The sequence below is a fragment of the Choristoneura fumiferana genome, chromosome 28, assembly GCF_025370935.1.
Source record: "Choristoneura fumiferana chromosome 28, NRCan_CFum_1, whole genome shotgun sequence".
Classification (NCBI taxonomy): Eukaryota; Metazoa; Arthropoda; class Insecta; order Lepidoptera; family Tortricidae; genus Choristoneura; species Choristoneura fumiferana.
Genome location: NC_133499.1, coordinates 5516947 through 5537723, shown reverse-complemented (window position 1 = coordinate 5537723; position 20777 = coordinate 5516947). Strand labels below are relative to the sequence as shown.

The following is a 20777-nucleotide window of genomic DNA, read 5'->3' as shown; positions in this document are numbered from 1 at the left end:
AGTATGTGCGTTTATAAATTATGAAAATCTGTGAAAATTTTCAATAGTTCACGAAGATATTTTCATACTATTTTTGTTGTGACATCAAACAGCTGTGCGTATAAATATGGCAAATAATTCGATTTCTGGCATAAAACCACTCATAAACAGAGACGGTTATTCCGTATGGAAATTCAAAATGCGTATGTACCTTATGCATGAAGAGTTATGGGAGACGATCATCGGATATTCTGATGAAAGTAAAATTCCTACTGAGGTAAAATCACGTAACGATCAGAAGGCGTTATCGAAAATATGTCTCACTTTATTATAGATGGTATGGCAATAACTCATGTAAGGTCATGCAAAACAGCCAAAGAAGCTTGGGATGCTCTTTCGTCCGCTTACGAGGACAAAGGATTAGGGCGACGTATAAGCCTCGAACGGAAACTCTACAGGTACTGTCTTGATGATTTTGATTCCAATATAGAGATGTACATAAATGCTGTCATGTCAACTGTGCAAGATTTAGCCGACATTGGCAAAATTATGGAAGATGCTTCAATAGCTGCGATTCTTCTTGGAGGTTTAAGTCCTCAATATGCACCTTTAGTAATGGCTTTGGAAAATTCCAACATAGACATTACAGTGGATTTAATTAAGACCAAATTATTGAATGAACTGAATAAACCAGCTATAGATAACCCAGATACTGCTCTTCGTACACGAATGAACCAGAACAAACCTTCTACATCCAAACCGAAGAAACCTATTGTGTGTTACGACTGCATGGAGCCAGGACATAAGCGTCCAGATTGTCCCCATAAAAAGGACAAGAAGAAGAGACCCGTAAATCACAAAAATTCTCTATGTGCACTGAATGTCAATGACGGATTAGAGCGTGATAAATGGTTTATTGATTCTGGAGCTTCAGCACACATGACGTCACGAGCTGATTGGATGAATAATGTGAGAAGTTCGTCTATTGGGACTGTAACCATTGCAAATGGAGATGTATTGCCCAGTAAAGGCATTGGAGATATTTCTATCACCACTTGCGGTCAGAATACGAATATAAAGAAGATTACTGATGTAGTTCATGTACCGAACTTGAATTCTAATCTTATTTCAGTGAAGAAGGCAGTAGATAAAGGTTTTAACGTAGTTTTTGATAGAACAGGTTGTAATTTTTATGATTCTGATGCTTTTTCTTGTACAGGCGATGTAATTTTACATGGTTCTATATGTGGTGGACTGTATTCTTTAGACTGTACGGTCAACCCAATTACTCAATTATCTGCTTTTGAGACTAACTCTGATGTTTCTAGCTTCAAGCTCTGGCATAGACGACTAGGTCATTTATGTCGCATCGGAATGGATCAACTGAGGAAGGGACACGCAGTGGGCGTGGACTACTCAGAAGTCGATAAGGAACCATGTATCCCCTGCATTGAAGGTAAGCAGAATAGGAAACCCTTTAAGAAAGTTTCACATAAAAGATCAACTTCTGTTCTGGAACTTATTCATTCAGATATTTGTGGACCCTTGCCTGAAACTTCATTTCAAGGCAATAAGTATATTTTATTTTTCATAGATGATTTTTCTCGTATGACTTTTGTATTCTTTATTCCTTCAAAAGCGGAAGTAAAGAACAAGTTTCATGTTTTCCAGTCCACAGTAGAGCGGGAAACAGGAGCAAAGATTAAGATATTGAAGAGCGATAATGGAAAAGAATATGTTAATGCTGAATTTTCGAGATATTTACAAAATGAAGGAATTCAACACCAAACAACAGTTCCCTACAGTCCTCAGCAAAATTTTATTGCAGAAAGAACAAATCGCTCAATTTTGGAGAAAGTAAGGTCAATGCTTTCTGATAGCTCCCTTTCTCCGGCTTAATGGCAAGATGCTGCAGAGATGGCTGTATATCTTAAAAATAGGTCTCCTCACCGTGCTCTCAATGGGAAGACGGCGTACGAGAAATGGTATGCTAAGGTACCAAATCTTTCTCATCTGCGTGTTTTTGGATGCAGAGCATTCATCCATGTCCCTGAATGTAATCGGAAGAAATTGGACATGAAAGCATCCGAGTATATTTTCGTTGGATATTCAGAAGATCCAAGAAGTTATTTTTTCAGAGATATTAGATATCCCAGAAGACTTGTGAAAAGCAGAGATGTTACTTTTTTTGAATGTGATTTTCAAGATTTGAAAGTAAAGACAACTTGTAAGTCTGATAATGATTTAACCGAATCAGCAGTTGTACCTCTATTGCTTAGTTCGCAAGTAAACTCGTCAAATAGTTCAGATAGTCGAACACCTGTCACAAGCGCTGTCATCGAAAATGAACAGATTCAACCTGATATTGTAGATATTATATCAGAAGATGTTCAGTCTGATATTAATGTCGTGGGGCAGTGGCATAACGCTGTTACTCCAAATGTGTCAGTTCAACCTGTTATTGCATCTTCATCAGAAGAAACTGAATCTGATACTGATTCTGTAGAACCAAGGTACAATTTGAGACCTAGAAAACCTAATTCTGCTGCCAATTTTGTATGCATGCAAACTTCATCCCCTCAGCTGATGGATGAACCTACAACTTATACACAGGCTTTGAACGCAGAAGATAGTGATAAATGGTATCAAGCTATGCAAGATGAATATCAGTCACTGCTTGAGAAACAAACTTGGGTTCTCGTTGATAGACCAGATAAGAAAGTCATACCTTGCAAATGGATCTACAAGCTGAAGAAAAATGCGCATGGTGACGTAATTAAATATAAAGCCAGACTTGTCGCGAAAGGATTTAATCAAGTTTATGGTATTGACTACTTGGAAACTTTCTCTCCAGTCGTCCGAAATTCTTCTTTACGCATGTTGTTCGCATTGGCTGCGGAAGAGGGAATGAAAATGCACCATTTAGACGTTGACACGGCATTTTTAAACGGAATTTTGGAGGAAGAAGTGTATATGAGTCAGCCAGAAGGATTTATAAAACCTGGTCAAGAAGATAAAGTATGTTTACTGAAACGATCGCTTTATGGCCTCAAACAGGCTTCACGAGCATGGTATAAAAAGTTGACCGAAATTTTACAATGCATAGGTTTTAACCAAACTCCTTCGGAAGCATGTATTTATACTAAAAAGTTTGGTAACGAGTTAATAATACTCGCTTTCCATGTCGATGACATTGTCATTTTGTACAAAGAAAATAAAACGCTAAATACTGTCATATCTGACTTGCGGAATCATTTTAGTCTGAAAGTGATTGGCAAACTTAGTTATTACTTAGGTTTAAATATACATTACAAACCTAATGAGATTAAAATATCTCAAGAAAGTTACATTCGTGATTTGCTACAAAAGTTTCACATGATGAACTGTAAGAGCGTTCCTACGCCGTTGGAAACTAAAAAGTTTCTGCCGAGTGAGAAGAATGTAAGTGAATCTTCATTATCCTATCCGTATCAGCAATTGATAGGCTCACTCAATTTTCTGGCCGTTAATACTCGTCCAGACATTGCTTTTGCTACATCATATTTGAGTCAATTCAATACTAAATATGATAAAAGTCATTGGAAGGCGGCAAAACGTGTATTACAATATTTGAAAGGCACTATGGATTTGGGCATTACTTACAGGAAAGACGGTGGATGTCTAATTGGCTACGCGGATGCAGATTGGGCCAATTGTCCTATGGATCGTCGTTCATACACCGGATTCTATTTTTCTATGGCCGGGGGAGCCATTTCATGGGAAAGTAAGAAGCAAACCACCATTGCCCTGTCATCCAGCGAAGCGGAATATATGAGTTTGTCCAGTGCGGGTAGAGAGGCTGAATTTCTCAGGCGATTGATGTGTGAACTTACTGGTATGTCAACAGTTATTACTATTTATAATGATTCACAGTCTGCCCAGAAGTTGGCATTGAATCCGTTCACCACAACAGAACCAAGCATATAGACACAAGATTTCATTATATACGAGATTTATTATCGAACAATATTGTTAATGTCGTATATATCAATACTTTGGAGATGTGGGCTGATGTACTAACTAAGCCATTGGCTCGTATCAAGCATCAGAATTGTATAAAAGGAATAGGTTTATGTTTATAATCTTGTTTTGATTACGGGGGAGTATGTTGTATAACTGGCTAATCAAAATGTTTAAATTTCTTATTCTTTACTATACATTGTATTCTATCTGATGTACGTTTGTCACTTCAATAAACAAAGTCAAATACAACAGTAAGTATGTTGAAAGGTGCGACCAAACCGCTGCTTAAAAAACGGGACGGCGCGGAATCGCAGTGACGCACCGTATGCGCACCGTTTTTATCGCATGCTCTCCACACCGCTGCTTAAAATACGGAATCGCACTGAGTGCCGTAAACGTCAGGACTTTACCGAACAAAAGTCTTGTCGTTTACGGCCCGTCACTGCGATTCCGCACCGTTTGCGTACTTTAAGCAGCGGTGTGGAAAGCATGCAAAAAAAATGGTGCGCATAAGGTGCGTCACTGCGATTCCGTGCCGTCACCGTTTATAAAGCAGCGGTTTGGTCGCACGCACCTGAAAACCGTCCAGCCGTTTACGCTACTGAGAGGATCAAAGAAATAGACATATAATACCATACGCTCGAAAAACAATATCCTCCTTAGCGCTGTCGGGTAAAACGATAGAAAGCTATCTCTCTAATTATCACTTATGCGTCGTTGAATAGTTTCTCGCATGTTAATATTATTGACGCAATATTTTCAAGACGATTTTATTCATAACTATGCGTGGCGTTTGCGGATGCTAAGTCCAAGTTTTATTGAGAAAGGTACATTTTAGTAATGTCCGAAAGAAGCAGTTTTTTAACGAAACCGAAGGTTCGGTTTCGGCTCTGTACCCTTAGTGTAAGTTTTCGGTTACTAAATACGTCTCGATCGCGTTCGCGTTAAAATCTCAATTTATATGGAAACACGAACAGCGCCTCTAGCGGATCGTTTGCGATGTTCGTGTTTCCATACAAATTGAGATTTTAACGCGAACGCGATCGAGACGTATTTTGTAACCGAAAACTTACACTAAGGGCACTGGTTTCGGACGAAACCGAAATCGTAACCAAAACTTTAATAGACGTGAATTGAAACAACTTGGCTCACCCAAAATCTTACGATAACTACGTCTATGTAAAAAATGTTCTACAAAAACTAATTATCAAAGCCTGACGGACGTTTTGAACTCAATCAGAGTTCATCATCAGAACAATATAACCGTTCACCATGCTTTACCTACTCTGTTCCAACGGCAGGCGAATAAACCGGCCAAGAGCGTGTCGGACACCATTACGTTCCGTAGCCATTACGAAAAAATTAAGTAATATATTTTTAAGGATTTCATATTTTGTACGGAATATTCCAAGTTTAGGTATATTTTATACCTTAGGCTACTATTTACTCTTAAAGTATTAACAATTCTCAAGACAACTTAACCGTTATAGTTTTCCTTGTTTGTTTGATATACTTACTACCATCCTGAATTTTTTCAAATTTTTCCACCCACCGGCTTAGATTTTAGAGGGGGAGGACGCTCGATTTTAATGAAAATTTGCACTTTAAAGTTGAATATTTTCCAAACCTATCACTGAATCGAAAAATCGCCTTAGCAACACTCTAATGGTTTTACAAGACCTATCCAACAATACCCCACACTACTCACATGGTTGGATGCGAAAAAAACACCCTCACTTTACGTCTATTGAGGTACCCTAAAAAAATATTTATTTAATTTTTTTATGGAACCATTTTGTCGGCATAGTTTATTTACATATATATTCGTGCAAAATTGCAGCTTTCTAGCATTGATAGTCCCTGAGCAAAGCCGCGGACGGACAGACAGACACACAGACATACAGACACACATAGCGGTCAAACTTATAACACCGCTCTTTTTGCGCCGGGGGGTATAAAATGAGGTTCTCTATCGTTTGCCCGAATTTCATATGCCCGAATGTATCGTTTTCTAGAATTTTCATTTGCCATAAAGTAATTTATTACTGAAATTGTGATTTCTTCGGAGTTGATATTAAACTAACCTAACCTAACCTACTGCATTCTATATGATGACATTTAAGTAAATCCTGAAAACAGCACGGTTCCATATATTTCATGGCAAACGTTGGTATGGCAAGTGAAATTCGGGCAAATGAAATTCAGGCAAGTAAAGGTAAACGATAAAATGAGTTACGATGATAATCCATGCAGGTGTTGAATTGAATAAACAAAACTTTCGTTTATTTCGGAGACCTTTGATCAAAATAGAATGGTCTATTTTTGTAAATAAGTCGTCAATAGAGATGATCACGTACAGCGTACCTACACAAATAAACAGTATATTGATTATTAGAACAATAAGCGATTTCAAATAAGCTGATTGTACACTAAAGAACCGAGATCTATTGTTTATAATAAAAACAAAAATCTTTCCAATCTTACTAAGCTAAATCTATATGAATAAAAAAGAATCTCCTAAATGTATGTACAGTACAGTACAGTCAACCAATTTGATTCTTAGGCCACCATAGACCCGTGTCGCAATAACATTTAATAAATCATTCGATAAACTTGCTATAAGTGCCTAGACAAAAGAGAAAGAAAAATGTAAACTAAATTATAATATGTTATTTAAGAAAGTAAATACTTTTCCAGTACATTACATGTCAAGTTCAAATATTTGTTAGCAATTGATCAGTACAACTGCCCAGACTAAAATATGTAGGACGTATGTATTCGCAGCCTCAGTTTTTAGGGTTCCGTAGCCAAAATGGCAAAAACGGAACCCTTATAGTTTCGCCATGTCTGTCTGTCTGTATGTATGTCCGTCCGCGGCTTTGCTTAGGGACTATCAAGGATAGAAAGCTGCAATTTTGTACGAATATATAGGTAAACTATGCCGGCAAAATAGTACAATTAAAAATAAAAACCCCCGACTTTTTCACTTCAAAGTTCAATATCATAAAAACGGCTAAACCGATTTTGATGAAACATGTCTATGAACTATCACTAGAAAACCTGATTTCAAATAAATACAAACCGCATTCAAATCGGTCCACCCGTTTAAGAGCTACGGTGCCACACACAGCCACACAGACACACATAGCGGTCAAACTTATAACACCCCTCTTTTTGCGACCGAAATTGGGCGCACATCCGAAATTTGCCATATCACTGGTAAAAGTAATACATTATTCATAGCTACTTAAATTAAAAACAGATCTATTAGAAAAATGTTATTATTCTACTAAGGAATTTATGGACGAGTGAAAATATCATTAAATTTAAATTATATTATATTATTATACGCATTTTTGTAAACAGGATATTATTGTGCCATAATAGTTTATAACAGTCTAATTTAATTTATAGCATAATGTAACCGTAGTTTTTAAGCTTTAATGCAAGTACGTGGGATGTCTTACTTTTTAGTTGCCTAATAGAATTAGATAACATTATTATAAATGTGGCTATACCCTACCAGGGTGCATAATACATTCTGTGTTTGTTCCAGTGACACGGGCATGGTAGGTGTAGAAATTAAGTATTAAGTAAAGAAATTAATTCATTAATTATTGTGTTATAACTCAATTCAATTCGATTTAATTCAATTCTTTTATTGCTTGTAATCAATGTAAGTACAGATTTAACTAACACTTAGCTAATAAGTTCTTACTAAAACAATTATGTATGAGTCACTAAGTTACTCGAATTAAATGAATTATTAGTATTATTATTATTATAATATTGTAAGACTTATTAGAATAAGGCCTTATGTATTTTATGTTTTTTGCCAAATAAATAAATACTAAAATATTTGCTATATACTTATACTAACTCTGACAAAAAAAAGTAAGAAATAAAAAAATAAAAAAACTAATTGGGAACCTTGCGAATTTTCCGTGGACATTTTTTGAGAGTGCGAATGTAAACTTACAAAAATGGTATCATCGATTGCTAGTGACATTTCTTTCCTATTAATTGTTTAGCATGATTTTTTTTTGTCTTCTATTCCTGTAATAGTTGAAAGAAAAGCAGATTATGCACCTCGCATTAAATAATTTATATTGCCCTCGTGCTCTTTAAAACCCTCGCTAACGCTCGGGCTCCAAATCGGCACTCGGTGCGGTAATAAATTACTTTCTGCTTGGTGCAACAATCTACTATTCCCGCACATCTCTGGTTTGAAACGCAGCCGAAGTCGGTACCTTTTCGTAAATAGAGGTTTAAGTGTTAAAAATCTGTCAAGTCCAAGGTTCTAGTAAATCACCAGAACGTGCAAGAATCTGTTTTGTTTTTAATTTAATACGTGATTGAAAAACAAATAATAAAACTCGCGACGTGTAGGACTTGTGTAGCGTAGTAGGGGCGGGGAGAAGGGGGCGGTACGCCCCGGGCGGCAATTTGGCGATAAGGCCGGCAAAATTCCATGATTAAATAATACTGAATAATAAATATATAGATAACAATAAACTTCACAGTTCTATCTGGGGGCACGCAAGTGCCCCCGCCAAGTCGAGCAAAACATGAAAATTTAAAGAACCCACGACACACTAAAAAAACGCCTGAAAAAAAACGCCGATAAAAAAACGCCGCCAAAATAGACAACTAAAAAGTAAAAAATAATTATGCACTACCTACCTGTTGCCCGCGACTTCATCTGCGAAGAATTCGTTTATCCCTATCCAGCGGGGACTATACTGATTGCCCGCAAAATTAGACCAAGTTAATTTAGTGTAAGTACCTACCTAGTACTTAATATTTTTTTATCTAAGCGTCGTCGGTGTCGGGGGACAGCTAAGGTTAACACGAACCGGTGGTAGATTTTTTTTTTGACATTCATAAGTGCTTGTTATAGCCTAAATTGAATAAAGATATTTTGACTTTGACTTTGACTTTGAGGAAACTAAAGTAGGTACATATTTATTTATTTTTTAAGTATTAAATTTTCCAAATGACTACGGAGCCCTATGTCGAGCGTGTCCGACACGCGCTTGGCCGGCTTTATTTTCCACTGAAAAACCTTACAGTTTTCTGAAATTTTTAAATGGTCGTCCTATATATTTATAACAATTCTGAACAATTATTGGATTCAGAGAAAAAAGAGTTATGACAAACGATCGTTCTGGCAAACATTACATTCGAACTTCCAATGGTATGCGAGCCAATACGGACCCACGCAGCGGGACGGCAAGATGTCCGAATTTTGCACTTCGTTCGTAGTTAGGGCCAGTCCTTTTTTTTTGAGCTTGGCTGGATACACTACAGCGTGTCTAGATAAACCTTCATACAATATTACAGCTTTCTAGCACTCGCAGTATCCAATATAAACGCGGACGGACGGTCATAGCTAATTATAAGGGTTGGGTTCCTGAGTTCGACGGAACCTTAAAAAGCTTGTATAAAGTTCCGTATGGCGTAAACAAGCGTGCAATGCCAGCCAACCGACTGGCTAAGGTGAATATTTTATATTAGGTATCAGAGACCTTTTAGAATAATTAAAATGTTGTTAAAGACATGTTTTTTTGAGGTTTTAGGCACGTGTAACCTTGATCCTTCTGTGGACGAAATCTAATTCAAATTTCTTTATTCACATAAAATACAAAAATACATAAGAAAAACATACAAAGAAAAAACTAATTAGGGATTTTTGAAGTCGTCTTCGTCGCTACCCTAAAACGGCGGAACACCACACCCTCCGGCCAGAACTCGGAGCGCAGGAACATCTGCTCGTGCTTGGCAGGCACTTGGACTCTGAGGGGCTGTTTCACCATCCATTGATTAGTGTTAACTGAACTGACGGTTAAATCTGATGCCGTTTCCGTCTATTCGAACAAAACAAATAGAGACTGCATCACATTTAACCGCCAGTTAACACTAATCAATGGATGGTGAAACAGCCCCTAAATGAGCTGAAATTGTTAGCCCTTTGAGGCTCGAGCGGGAGGATGGACAGCTCTAGCTGAGCTCCCTGTAACCGGCGCTGTACCTACCACCTCGCGGATGTGCTCGAACACCTCAGGCGTCGTCTTCTTGTCCAACCGAGACAGGTAGATGTCCACCATCGGTACTGCAGCTTGGACACAGGACGACGCTGCAGGAACGGTCTCACGCTGATTGCGAATGCGAATTATATCATGGGACAATAATGAGGGCTATCGTTTTTTGTCTCACTAGATGGCGCCACTGTTGCGTGAGGTTTTTAAGTGTGGCTTTCAAAGTCTGTTATTACGGGCGTGAAAATAAAGTTTAGATTAAAATCATATTTAATACACCTTAAAACCGTACCACAAAAATATCGAGCAACCACAGTGTTGCGTCGGGACTACGCAATTTACTATTTACGCTAATTTATTATTTAGGAATACTATTTTGTTCGGAAAAAGAGGGAGGACAAAAGTTTCCGAAAGACAAAACTGTCTCAAGACGCAGACATTCCGTAACGCATAATTGCCATAATTTATTTCAGGAAAATATTCACAAAATTATTCTAAATATAAATAAACCCGCGTAGCTCACCCAAAAACTATGCTAACGCCATCTAGCGATATTTCGCCTCTGTGAAAACCCTCATTCTCCTAATTGATTGCTCCTCTCTACCGCTCGAAGATTGACTGGCAGTCTCAAAGCAATTTCGTCTTTGTACTTTTCTGATTTTAACCTATCTGTATTCCCTATTACCATACCTACATTACCCGAGACATTTTTGTGAAGAACCGTTTAGTTCTCCTACTCGTCGGTAGATGGCGCTGTTACTTTAAAGCTTCTTTTTAAGTCGTGCTATCGTTCGCTTACCTTGTGAAGTATATTGTATTTTTGGTATAAGGGAACTTGTTTACTGAATAAAATTCGACACTTGTAAGTAGAAATAGACTACGCGACATTTTTTTTAAGATAGTGAGTTTTATACATGAAGGTATATAATATAAATCACTATCTTAAAAAATCGCTTAGTCAATTTCTACTTTCAAGCGTCGAATTTTATTTTTATTCGTCAAACGGACCTCACGTTACTAACGCCATCTAGTGACCTTTCACGTCTGTGAAAACCCTAATTAACCCAGTCCCATACTAATAAGCAAATTAAGCTTGTATTATGGATACTAGGCAACGGATAAACATACTTATATAGATAAATTCATACTTAAATAAATATTAGATAAGCGTTCAAGACCCGACAGCGAATATTTGTATTATTCATAGAAATATCTACCCTGGCGATCGAAGCCATAGGTTATACGACCACTTGGCTCAAAATAAGTATGGTCGAAAATATGGTTGATGTCGAAGTGGCCAGGGGATTCGAGATGATGATGGATGGAAAGAGGGTACTTCCGTCTCGCCGTCAGGATGCTTTCATGTAGGTATAGGTAGTGCCACGAGAGTTGAAGTGAATGATTATACACACAGCTACACGAAGAAGCTGAAATGAAGGAGCGAATGACAAAATCCCGCTGTCATTACATGACATGTTCTTGTGTGCGTGACCTCAACTCTGGTGGCACTACCTAAACTTAAATGAGAGCTTCAATAATAACTTCTTTTGAAATACAGTTGTTTTATTTCACCAACCGATAATAAATAAATCACAAAACCAATCAGAGTACGCTACAGATCAATTGAATGATGATTTTCCATCGTATTTTGTCGTATAAGTGCGTATTTATCTTGCTTTCAGCACCTTTCAGTAATAAGTAATTTATTTACTCAAACATGGTACAGAGAAGATGGTTTACATACAATTTATAGTGCGACCTGTTTTGCCAGAAAGACATGCAAAATATGAAACTACCGTGAGACTCACTCATATTAAATATAATGACCCGGATAACTCACGTCTTAAATCGAGTTTAGCTCGACATGTTTCGGGCTAATCCGTAGCCCTTCGTCTTCGGAGCAACGCGACTCAGCGGCTGCTGCAACACGCGCACTGCGCGCCGCCGCTCTGCTCGCGCGACTACCCGACGAAACTGACACCGGCACACAACTACCCGCGTTTTCATCATCATTACAACTGTCAAATGTAGGGTAGCACACAACACTAACAACATCGCTCTGTAAAGGTACGTTCACACACACCGATGACGCAGCACGAGTATTTAACACCGTTTTCCAACTCGGAAGGTACCGTCCAACCACTATCCCGGTTGAAATTCGGCCGACGACTAATCTCGATGGCTTCACGCACTTTCCGCGGAATGAAAAATTTCTCTCTCGCAAGTACAGATACCTTATCAAATCTGATATAAGACAAAACAAGACGCGAGTTATCCGGGTCATTATATTTAATACATGCAAAATATTTTAAAGTTGTGTGTATCACTTGCATTTAAAACAGTAACTATCTAAGTACATAATATATTCTAATCTATCTGTAATACTTATGTATTCCCTACAGTAATCCGACGGAGACGTCTAGACAGAGCAACCTTGCGGGGCGTGAGGGGTGAGACGCGGGTGGGAGGAGCCCCAGCTGCATACTTCGCCGTTCTTAGTAGCTTAAGTACGGATAATTTTATCAAGCGAGTTTGCTTGTTCAGGGCAAAACCAACTTTATAGGTTAGGTTCAGATGGTAGGATTTTTTTTTATAATAGGCAATAATAGACAATTTCATAGACTTCTCAGATTTCATTGAATTGAGCAAATACAACAATAATAATTTTACTTTTAGTAATAATTTTTCACTTAATGTACCGAACACTTTATAGGTAAGTACATTGTTTGACAAATAAAATTAACAATTTCATTAAAATAATCATTTTATGTTTATTCTCTTTTTATATACTTATAAGCATTAAATTTATGCCAATTCACATTATGCTCATTTACATTATGCGTTATGGGTGAAGACCAAAAAGTTGCACACCGTTAAAGCTGCGTTAGCAGGTAGTTATTATTTCCATTAACTTTTTTCATTGGGACACGACAATTAATCATACAAATGTAAATTAAAACTACGTGCTAACGCAGCTTTAAAGGTGTTCAACTTTTTGGTCTTCACCCTTATGCGAATTAATAATTATGCGAAATAATGTTATGCCAATTTCAATTCAGCCAATTAATTTATGCGAATTAATATAGACTCATAACGAAGGCCAGGCTGCCGCAGGATCTTGGTCAAACACACACGTTCACCACATGTTAAAATCCGTCCAGCCGTTTAGGCTGCAGAGGACCAACGAAATAGACACACATACATACATCCTCCTTCGGGCAGTTGGGTAAAAAGAAGAAACAAGTTTTATTTTTCACTAGCTGTTGCCCGCGATTCCGTCCGCGCAGTATTCGTTTATCGCTGTCCCGTGGGAACTATGCAATTTACCGGGATAAAAACTTTCATGTCTTTCCCCGGGACACAAACCATCTGTATACCGAATTTCATCTAAATCGGTTCAGCGGTTTCGACGTGATGAGGTTACACAAACCCACAAACAGACTTACAAACTTTAGCATTAAAATAAAAATTACATGTAGGAATAACAATAAGCATTGAATTAATAAAACTTCCTATCCTGAACTTAAAATACTTACTTATTAGCCTATTCTGTCCCACTGCTGAGCAAAGGCCTCCCCCCAATACTTCCACTGCTCTCTGTCCCCTGCATACAAGGGCCAGTCCTTCAAGAAGAAGTCCAATTCATCCCGCCATCGCCGCCTAGGTCTGCCAGGTCGCCTTTTCGAGTTGGTGGGCATCCACTCGGTGGTTATCTTGGCCCAAAGCTCGTCTGGCATGCGGCAAACATGGCCAGCCCAGTCCCACTTCAGCTTAGACTTACTTACATAAAATAAAATAAAACCTAAACGAAAATAATATTAGTGGGAGGGATTTAAAGTTTTTCAAAACAGTGGGGGTATTGACTTTTTTTTTAGTCTGTTAAAAATAATAAAACAGGGTAGGTACTTACAATATTTTATTTGTCAAAAGTGGATATACAAAAGTAGTCTTAATAAGTATAAATGTCTCCACATAAAATAAGGTAAAAATTGAAATTATCATAACTATGGATAAACATCAGAAAACCATGACTATAATAGAGTACAAAGGGTTTCATAACAGGGGGCTACGACGAAATTAAAAAATCGAAGTTCGTGTCCCATCGTCCCTCTCACTCTCGTATTAAATAATATCAGCGCCAGCGGGACGGCAAGATACGAACTTAGAATTTTGCACTTCGTAGGGCCAGAGAGGGGCTACTACGAAAATCAGAGTTGTATTGTATTGTAAAACTCTTTATTGTACATAAAAACACATGAAAATAACAGAACACAGGATAATAAGATGTACAAAGGCGAACTTATCCCTTAAAGGGATCTCTTCCAGTTAACCTTTGAACGATTGACAGGATACCAGACACAAGAGTAGACACTACAAGTAGGTACAATGAAAAGGTAAAAGAACCGAAATTTAAATATATATTTTTTTTTATTATTTAGAGTTCGTATCGCACCGTCCCTTTCACTCGCGTAGTAAATGACATAAGCGTCAGCGGGACGGCAACATGCGAGATTCAAGTTTTGCACTTCGCAGTATAGGGCCAGGATAGATGGCGCTAGTGTCGCGAGGTCGTTTGACAACTTTGACGTTTGCGTCGCGTTTGTGATTGGTTGAATAACTAAATGAGCCAATCGCAAGCGAGACTGTAACGTCAAACGGACCGACGACACTAACGCCATCTAGCATATTTCGCCTGTCAAGAAACCCTCGTTGAATTTGTTAGCTAATGTCCATTGGAACTCGAAACATCGGTTTCCTTTTTAACCCCCGACACAAAAAGAGGGGTGTTATAAGTTTGACCGCTGTGTGTCTGTCAGTAGCACCGTAGCTCTTAAACAGGTGGACCGATTTGAATGCGGTTTTTTATTTGAAAGCAGGTTTTCTAGCGATGGTTCTTGGATATGTTTCATCAAAATCGGTTCAGCCGTTTTTGAGATATTGAACTTTGAAGTGACAAAAAGTGAGTTTTACAACTTTTTGTTGGTTAGGTTATTTACAAGCTTTTATTTAATGTATGCATGGATGTATGTAAAACCGGTGACAATACAATAATGTGGTAGTGACATCCTGGTGCTCCGGCCAGGATCGTCTCCGCAGGACGGAACTCCTCAACTGTTTATGGCATTGACTCGAAATTTGTTGCGCAAATGTAACTTAGATAACAAAGCAAGTACAGTCGTCAAAAAGTGCAGGCAGCAAAAAAGCTTGTATTAAAAATAACATTTTTAAAAACTTATTCTGTCTCATTTGAATCTTCAGGGGGAAAAAGAAAACCGACGAGTGCCGATTGACATTGACATTTTAGTTGTACAGGTCTAGTGAGTGTTTTTTCATAGTATTTTATCGGATGTTAATATTTATATTGCTATCTCAATTAGTTTCAGTAAACTTCAGTAAGCGAGTTGAGAAGCAAGATAAATACGAAATTTTCCGACAATATACGATGACAAAACATTGTTCACTACATCTGTACGGTAGCTATACCTATGACACTAAAAAATATTTCTTTATTTTATTCATTTTCTTTTAAGTAACTAAGAATCAAGTTAACAGTATAAAACTTACCTAAGTTACAGGATTAAAAAAAATGTTACCTCAAAAGGAAAAAATGGAACCATTAATAGAGGTGAGACGTATTTAATGGAATAGGTTTCGGCTTGGACGCGTGAGTACGCGTTCCCGCCCGCGATTCTTTTAGCGTACGAGTATTTAGGAGTTCGGAAAACGTCCGGGAACTTCGGGCCTGCGGGATCGTCCATCGACCATCGATCGATCGATGAATTCCAGGAAAAAGGAGCGAGTATTCATTTGTTCAAATAACACTTTTAGCATGAACACAAAAAGGTCCAGTTTCTTTTGATGACATTTCGGTAGTTTGATATTCGTAAAAGTACTGGAATTAGCACGGTGTATATGCAATCACGGGAGCGCATTTACGGGAATCATTTTGTTTACGCAATGAGTCAATGAGGGCTATCGCGTATGAATTCGCCACTAGGGGCGCTAGTGTAGCGTGAGGTCTCCGAAATGTCAAATCTCATAGTTTTTGGGTGAGCTACGCGGGTTTATTTATAATTAGAATAATTTTGTGAATATTTTGCAATATCTGAAATTAATTATGGCAAATATGCGTTCCGGGGCAATGAATGTCTGTGTTTTGAGACAGTTTTGTCTTTCGGAAACCTTTGTCCTCCCTTATTTCCGAACGAAACGGGGACTATGCAACACTGTGGCATGCTCGATATTTTTATGGTACGGTTTTAAGGTGTATTAAATATGATTTTAATCTAAACTTTGTTTTCACGCCTGTAATAACAGACTTTGAAAGCCATACTTAAAAACCTCACGCAACAGTGCGCCATCTAGTGAGACAAAAAACGATAGCCCTCTTTGAGTTAAGTAGTCTTTTTGTGGACGCGTACTCGCAAGACTCAGTCCGCGTTTTGCCTAGTACGTCTCACCTCTAACCATTGTTGTCTGACTGTCTTTGTATCTGTCTGGCAGCTCGTCTATCAATACCATTTTTAACCCCCGACCCAAAAAGAGGGGTGTTATAAATTTGACGCCAATATTTGACTGTGGCATTGTAGCTCTCGAGCGGACGGACTGATTCCGATGCGGTTTTTTACGTAAAAGCGAGTCTCATTGCGGTGGTTCTTAGATATGTTTTGTTAAAATCGCTTAAGCTGTTTTTGAGACATTAAACTTTGAAATAACTATGTGCTTGGGAGGGGGGTCAACTTTTCTTAGTTGGGAAGGGGGATGGATCGGTCCCGATTTAAAAAAAAAACATTTGATTAGTATATCCTCCTACCGCTCAGTGTCCTATAGTATAGGACTTATTGTAAAGTGACATCGAACTCTTTCATAAGCGACAGAAAGTTTCATGTTCATAAAAAACCAACTGAACTGATAACCTCCTCCTTTTTTTGAAGTCGGTTAAAAAATTGACTTGTGCGGCAAATATCCTTCGACAGTCACTCCGCCCCCCCTCCCCCCTCATAGCCGGTGGTGGTGATGCATCAGATGCTCGGGCGGCGGCGCCGGTGCAGGCAACGGACGTTCACGCAAGATGGCCACCAAGTCTCGAAGTAACTCCACGCCTTGCGCTACTGCTTCCGCTTGCTTCTCTGCTGCCAAAGCGCTTCGCATCGCGGCCTGGAATTAAATAGTAGATTGTATGAGTGCACCCGAGCCGCAGGTGAGGGTTGATACAATCAAGGGTTTGTTACCCTTTATTTGGCAATGTATACCACTACAAGACTATCTTCTTTTATTTTTTTAAATGTAGAATTTTTGGACTACAACAGTGTTTTTCAATCTGTGGGTCGCGACCGCTCGTCGGTGTAGGGGGACCGCTAAAGTAAACAGAAAACTAAAGTACATATGTCTTTTTTTTAAGTATTAACCTTCGTGGTCCCCCGACACCGACGCCACTTAGATAAAAAAAATATTAAGATTGTTTTTTTGGAATCTTTTTGTATTTTATATTTCAATTCCAAATTTTTACTTTTACGGTCATCCCGTAAAACCTAAATTGAAAATACAAACTGAAATATAGATGCACAGAAAAAACAGAAAAATAAGACCATCACTGGGAATCGAACCCAGGTCCTCGGTAATCCGTACCGCGTGCTATACCGCTACACCACTGATGTTCAACGGTACCGACACGAATTTCCCCTATGCACCTCATATCTCAGCTTGTTTGTTTCTTACTTAGTCACTTAAGCAGTGACGCTAGCGACATCTATGCCGTAGCCCTCATCGAGAAACTTTTTCGGCACTCCATTGGAACTAACCGCTCACCCGGACAAGAGATATCGTTACTAAGCAATCAAATTAAGATTGGTTTTTGGAATCTTTTTGTATTTTTTATTTCAATTCCAAATTTTTACTTTTACGGTCATCCCGTAAAACCTAAATTGAAAATGAATTGGGTTCGATTCCCAGTGATGGTCTTATTTTTCTGTTTTTTCTGTGCATCTATATTTCAGTTTGTATTTTCAAAAAAAATATTACCTAACTTAGGCTAATTTTGCGGGAAATCAGCATAGTCCCCGCGGGATAGGGATAAACGAATTCTTCGCAGATGAAGTCGCGGGCAACAGCTAGGTAGTGCATAATTATTTTTAACTTTTTAGTTGAATTTTTTGGCGGCGTTTTGTTCGGGCATTTTTTTATTTTTGCTGGCGTTTTTTTTTATTGGGGATTTTTTATTACAAATATCGCTCAGCGATGCTCTTTTGGCAGGCAGAGCTCACGGCGAGAGAACAAACAGTCGTCATTTTACTTTACACTGCGAATGACCGCCCGTGGCACTCGTGCATTGCCCAGCTACAAAACTATAGGAACTACGCACTCGCTTCTGGCCAACTCTTTTCTAGTTATAATGTTTAGTTATGTCGTTTTTAGGGTTCCGTAGTCAACTAAGTAGGCATCCTTATAGTTTCACCATGCCTGTCCGTCTGTCTGTCTGTCTGGCCGTAGACCGTTAGTATGCTAAAAAAAAGCAGAAAAAGAAAAAGGTAGAAAGCTGTAATTTGGCATAAATATTATGTATATTCACGGCGACAAAGTCCCAAAGGAAGATTAGCGCCGTTCGCAAGACCGGCAGATTGCTGATTGGGACCGTTTCGTGACATGCATAACTATTTTTATTTTATTTTTTTGTTATTATTCTTATCCATGTCACTTTTTTTCAGGTTCATATAAGTGGTTAGGGTGGGGGTGATTTTTTTTCTCAACTAACCTTATGGTGTGGGGTATCGTTTGATAGGTCTTCTAGGTTTCAAGACGATTTTACGATTCGAGTTGACGATTCAAATTTAAAGTGCAAATTTTCATTAAATAAAATCGAGCATCCCCCCCTCTAAAATCTAAACTGTTGCACTAAACTGCAGCCTAAGGTATAAAATATCCTAAATTTGGAAGATTCCGTACACAATACGAAATACTTGATTTTTTCGTAATAGCTACAGAACCCTATCTTGGGCGTGTCCGATACGCTCTCGGCCTGTTTTTTAGTCTTTTGCTTTACTCGCTTCTCGTTCATCGTTGGCGGCGGGATATTCGCCTTATTATTTATTTCATCATCATCATCATCATCATCCCAGCCTATATACGTCCCACTGCTGGGCACAGGCCTCCTCTCTTATTTATTTATTTAGGTCAAAATTAGAGGAAGTATGGATTAAAAGGCCATTGTTACCTCAGCAAGGAGTTCCTCGGTGCTCAACCTGGTCTCCCCCGGGGCGGTCTGGCCAGCTGAGCCCTCGGAGCACATGTCGTCGTCTAGAGTTGGTTTCCTCTCGTCGTCAGAGTGACTCTGTCTCCGTACACTCGAAGCTGCCACTGCGGGATGAAACAGAAGTTAGTATGCTTCAAAATTATTAACAGCTCAAAAATTCCCAGTAAGGCTGCGTTTCCACCAGCAGCTCTAGTGAAAACCACTCAGCGGAGTGAGGATAGGTAAATGAAGTGTTTCTATTGGTTCATGACAAACACACTCCTCTTAAATTTATTCTGGTGGAAAACCAGCCTAATGAGTCCTGACTGTAGAACTCTAACTAACAGTTCTAGAATACTAGACTTGTTTTTCTTTTTAGTTTGTATTAAATTTTTAGATTTTTTTTACCATTTATTTTTCATTTCATTCTTTTTGGTTCTTGTGAAAATTATAGCTCAAAAGTATATAACATAAACTTAAAATGGGTTAATTCAGTTATTTATTAGAGTTAAAAGAATGAAAAATTTACTTCACCCCATATTTTTTCTGTGAAGCTGTGGTAGCCGAGTGGTTTGACCTAAGGCCTCTCAAGCAGAGGATTGTGGGTTCAAACCCCGGCTTGCACCTCTGAGTTTTTCGAAATTCATGTGCGGAATTACATTTGAAATTTACCACGAGCTTTACGGTGAAGGAAAACATCGTAAGGAAACCTGCACGAACCTGCGAAGCAATTCAATGGTTTGCGTGAAGTTCCCATTCCGCAAAGGGCCCTTGAGAACTACTGCCCGAGCGCTCTCATTCTGAGGGGAGGCCTGTGCCCTGCAGTGGGACGTATAAATAGGCTGGGATGATGATAATTTTTTCATGGACGCCATTTTGAAATATTATTTCGGCACTCCTAAGCCGAAAGGCACTAACTCAAAAAAAAAGGTTTTCCGTCATTTACACCATGTGATGCAGAATGTTTTAAGCTTCACAATATTATTAATAACTCAAATGTTTTTTTTTCGAGATAGCTCTTTTTGGCTTAGAAGGGCAGATTTATCCTATGTCACTCCAACAGTTGACGAATCTAGATACCTCAATGTTAAAAACCATCCAGCCTATTAGGCTATAGAGAGGACCAAAGAAAAAGACATACAGCCATACATTTTCGAAAAACACAACCCTTCTAGTCTGGCAAAAATGCAGTCAAAACGCTAATTATTGACCCAGGTGTTAGTTCATAGATAATAATTACAAGCACCACTTCCGATGATCCTCTCCAACCGCTCCTCGACGCTGGAGAGGTCTCCTAGAGCTCCGGCAGCTGCTGTTTTCTTGCGGGCCTTGTATTTTATGTCTGCCCAGTACTGAAACGTAGATAAGTTTAATTTTAGCAATAAGGATGGAACAGTTTTGTAAGAGTTCGAGATATAATTTATACAAGACATATTTTCTTTCATGAACTCATGATATTCCAAAGCATCTACAAGCATAATTTATCATGATTGGCTAAGGCCTTCTAATAATTATGATTTTGCTTGCAT

The 20777-nt window shown here is 38.5% G+C and overlaps 1 protein-coding gene across 3 annotated transcripts in view; it reads right to left on the bottom strand.

Annotated features, from left to right (window-relative positions):
• LOC141443939 (uncharacterized) overlaps positions 1-20777 on the bottom strand; it is a 215344-nt gene that overhangs the window by 193262 nt on the left and 1305 nt on the right. Inside the window, exons 2-4 of one of the 3 annotated variants that reach the window (XR_012453094.1) lie at positions 20489-20600; positions 19231-19373; positions 15614-17177 (exon numbers count right to left, since the gene is read on the bottom strand). Coding sequence is in view for 2 of the 3 variants with exons in the window: in XM_074109361.1 (XP_073965462.1) it covers positions 17019-17177; positions 19231-19373; positions 20489-20600 (414 nt within the window). In the remaining variant the exon portion in view is untranslated. Of the gene's footprint in view, positions 1-13922; positions 17178-19230; positions 19374-20488; positions 20601-20777 lie in introns of those variants that run through there. The other 2 variants (XM_074109361.1, XM_074109362.1) reach the window with 2 other exon arrangements.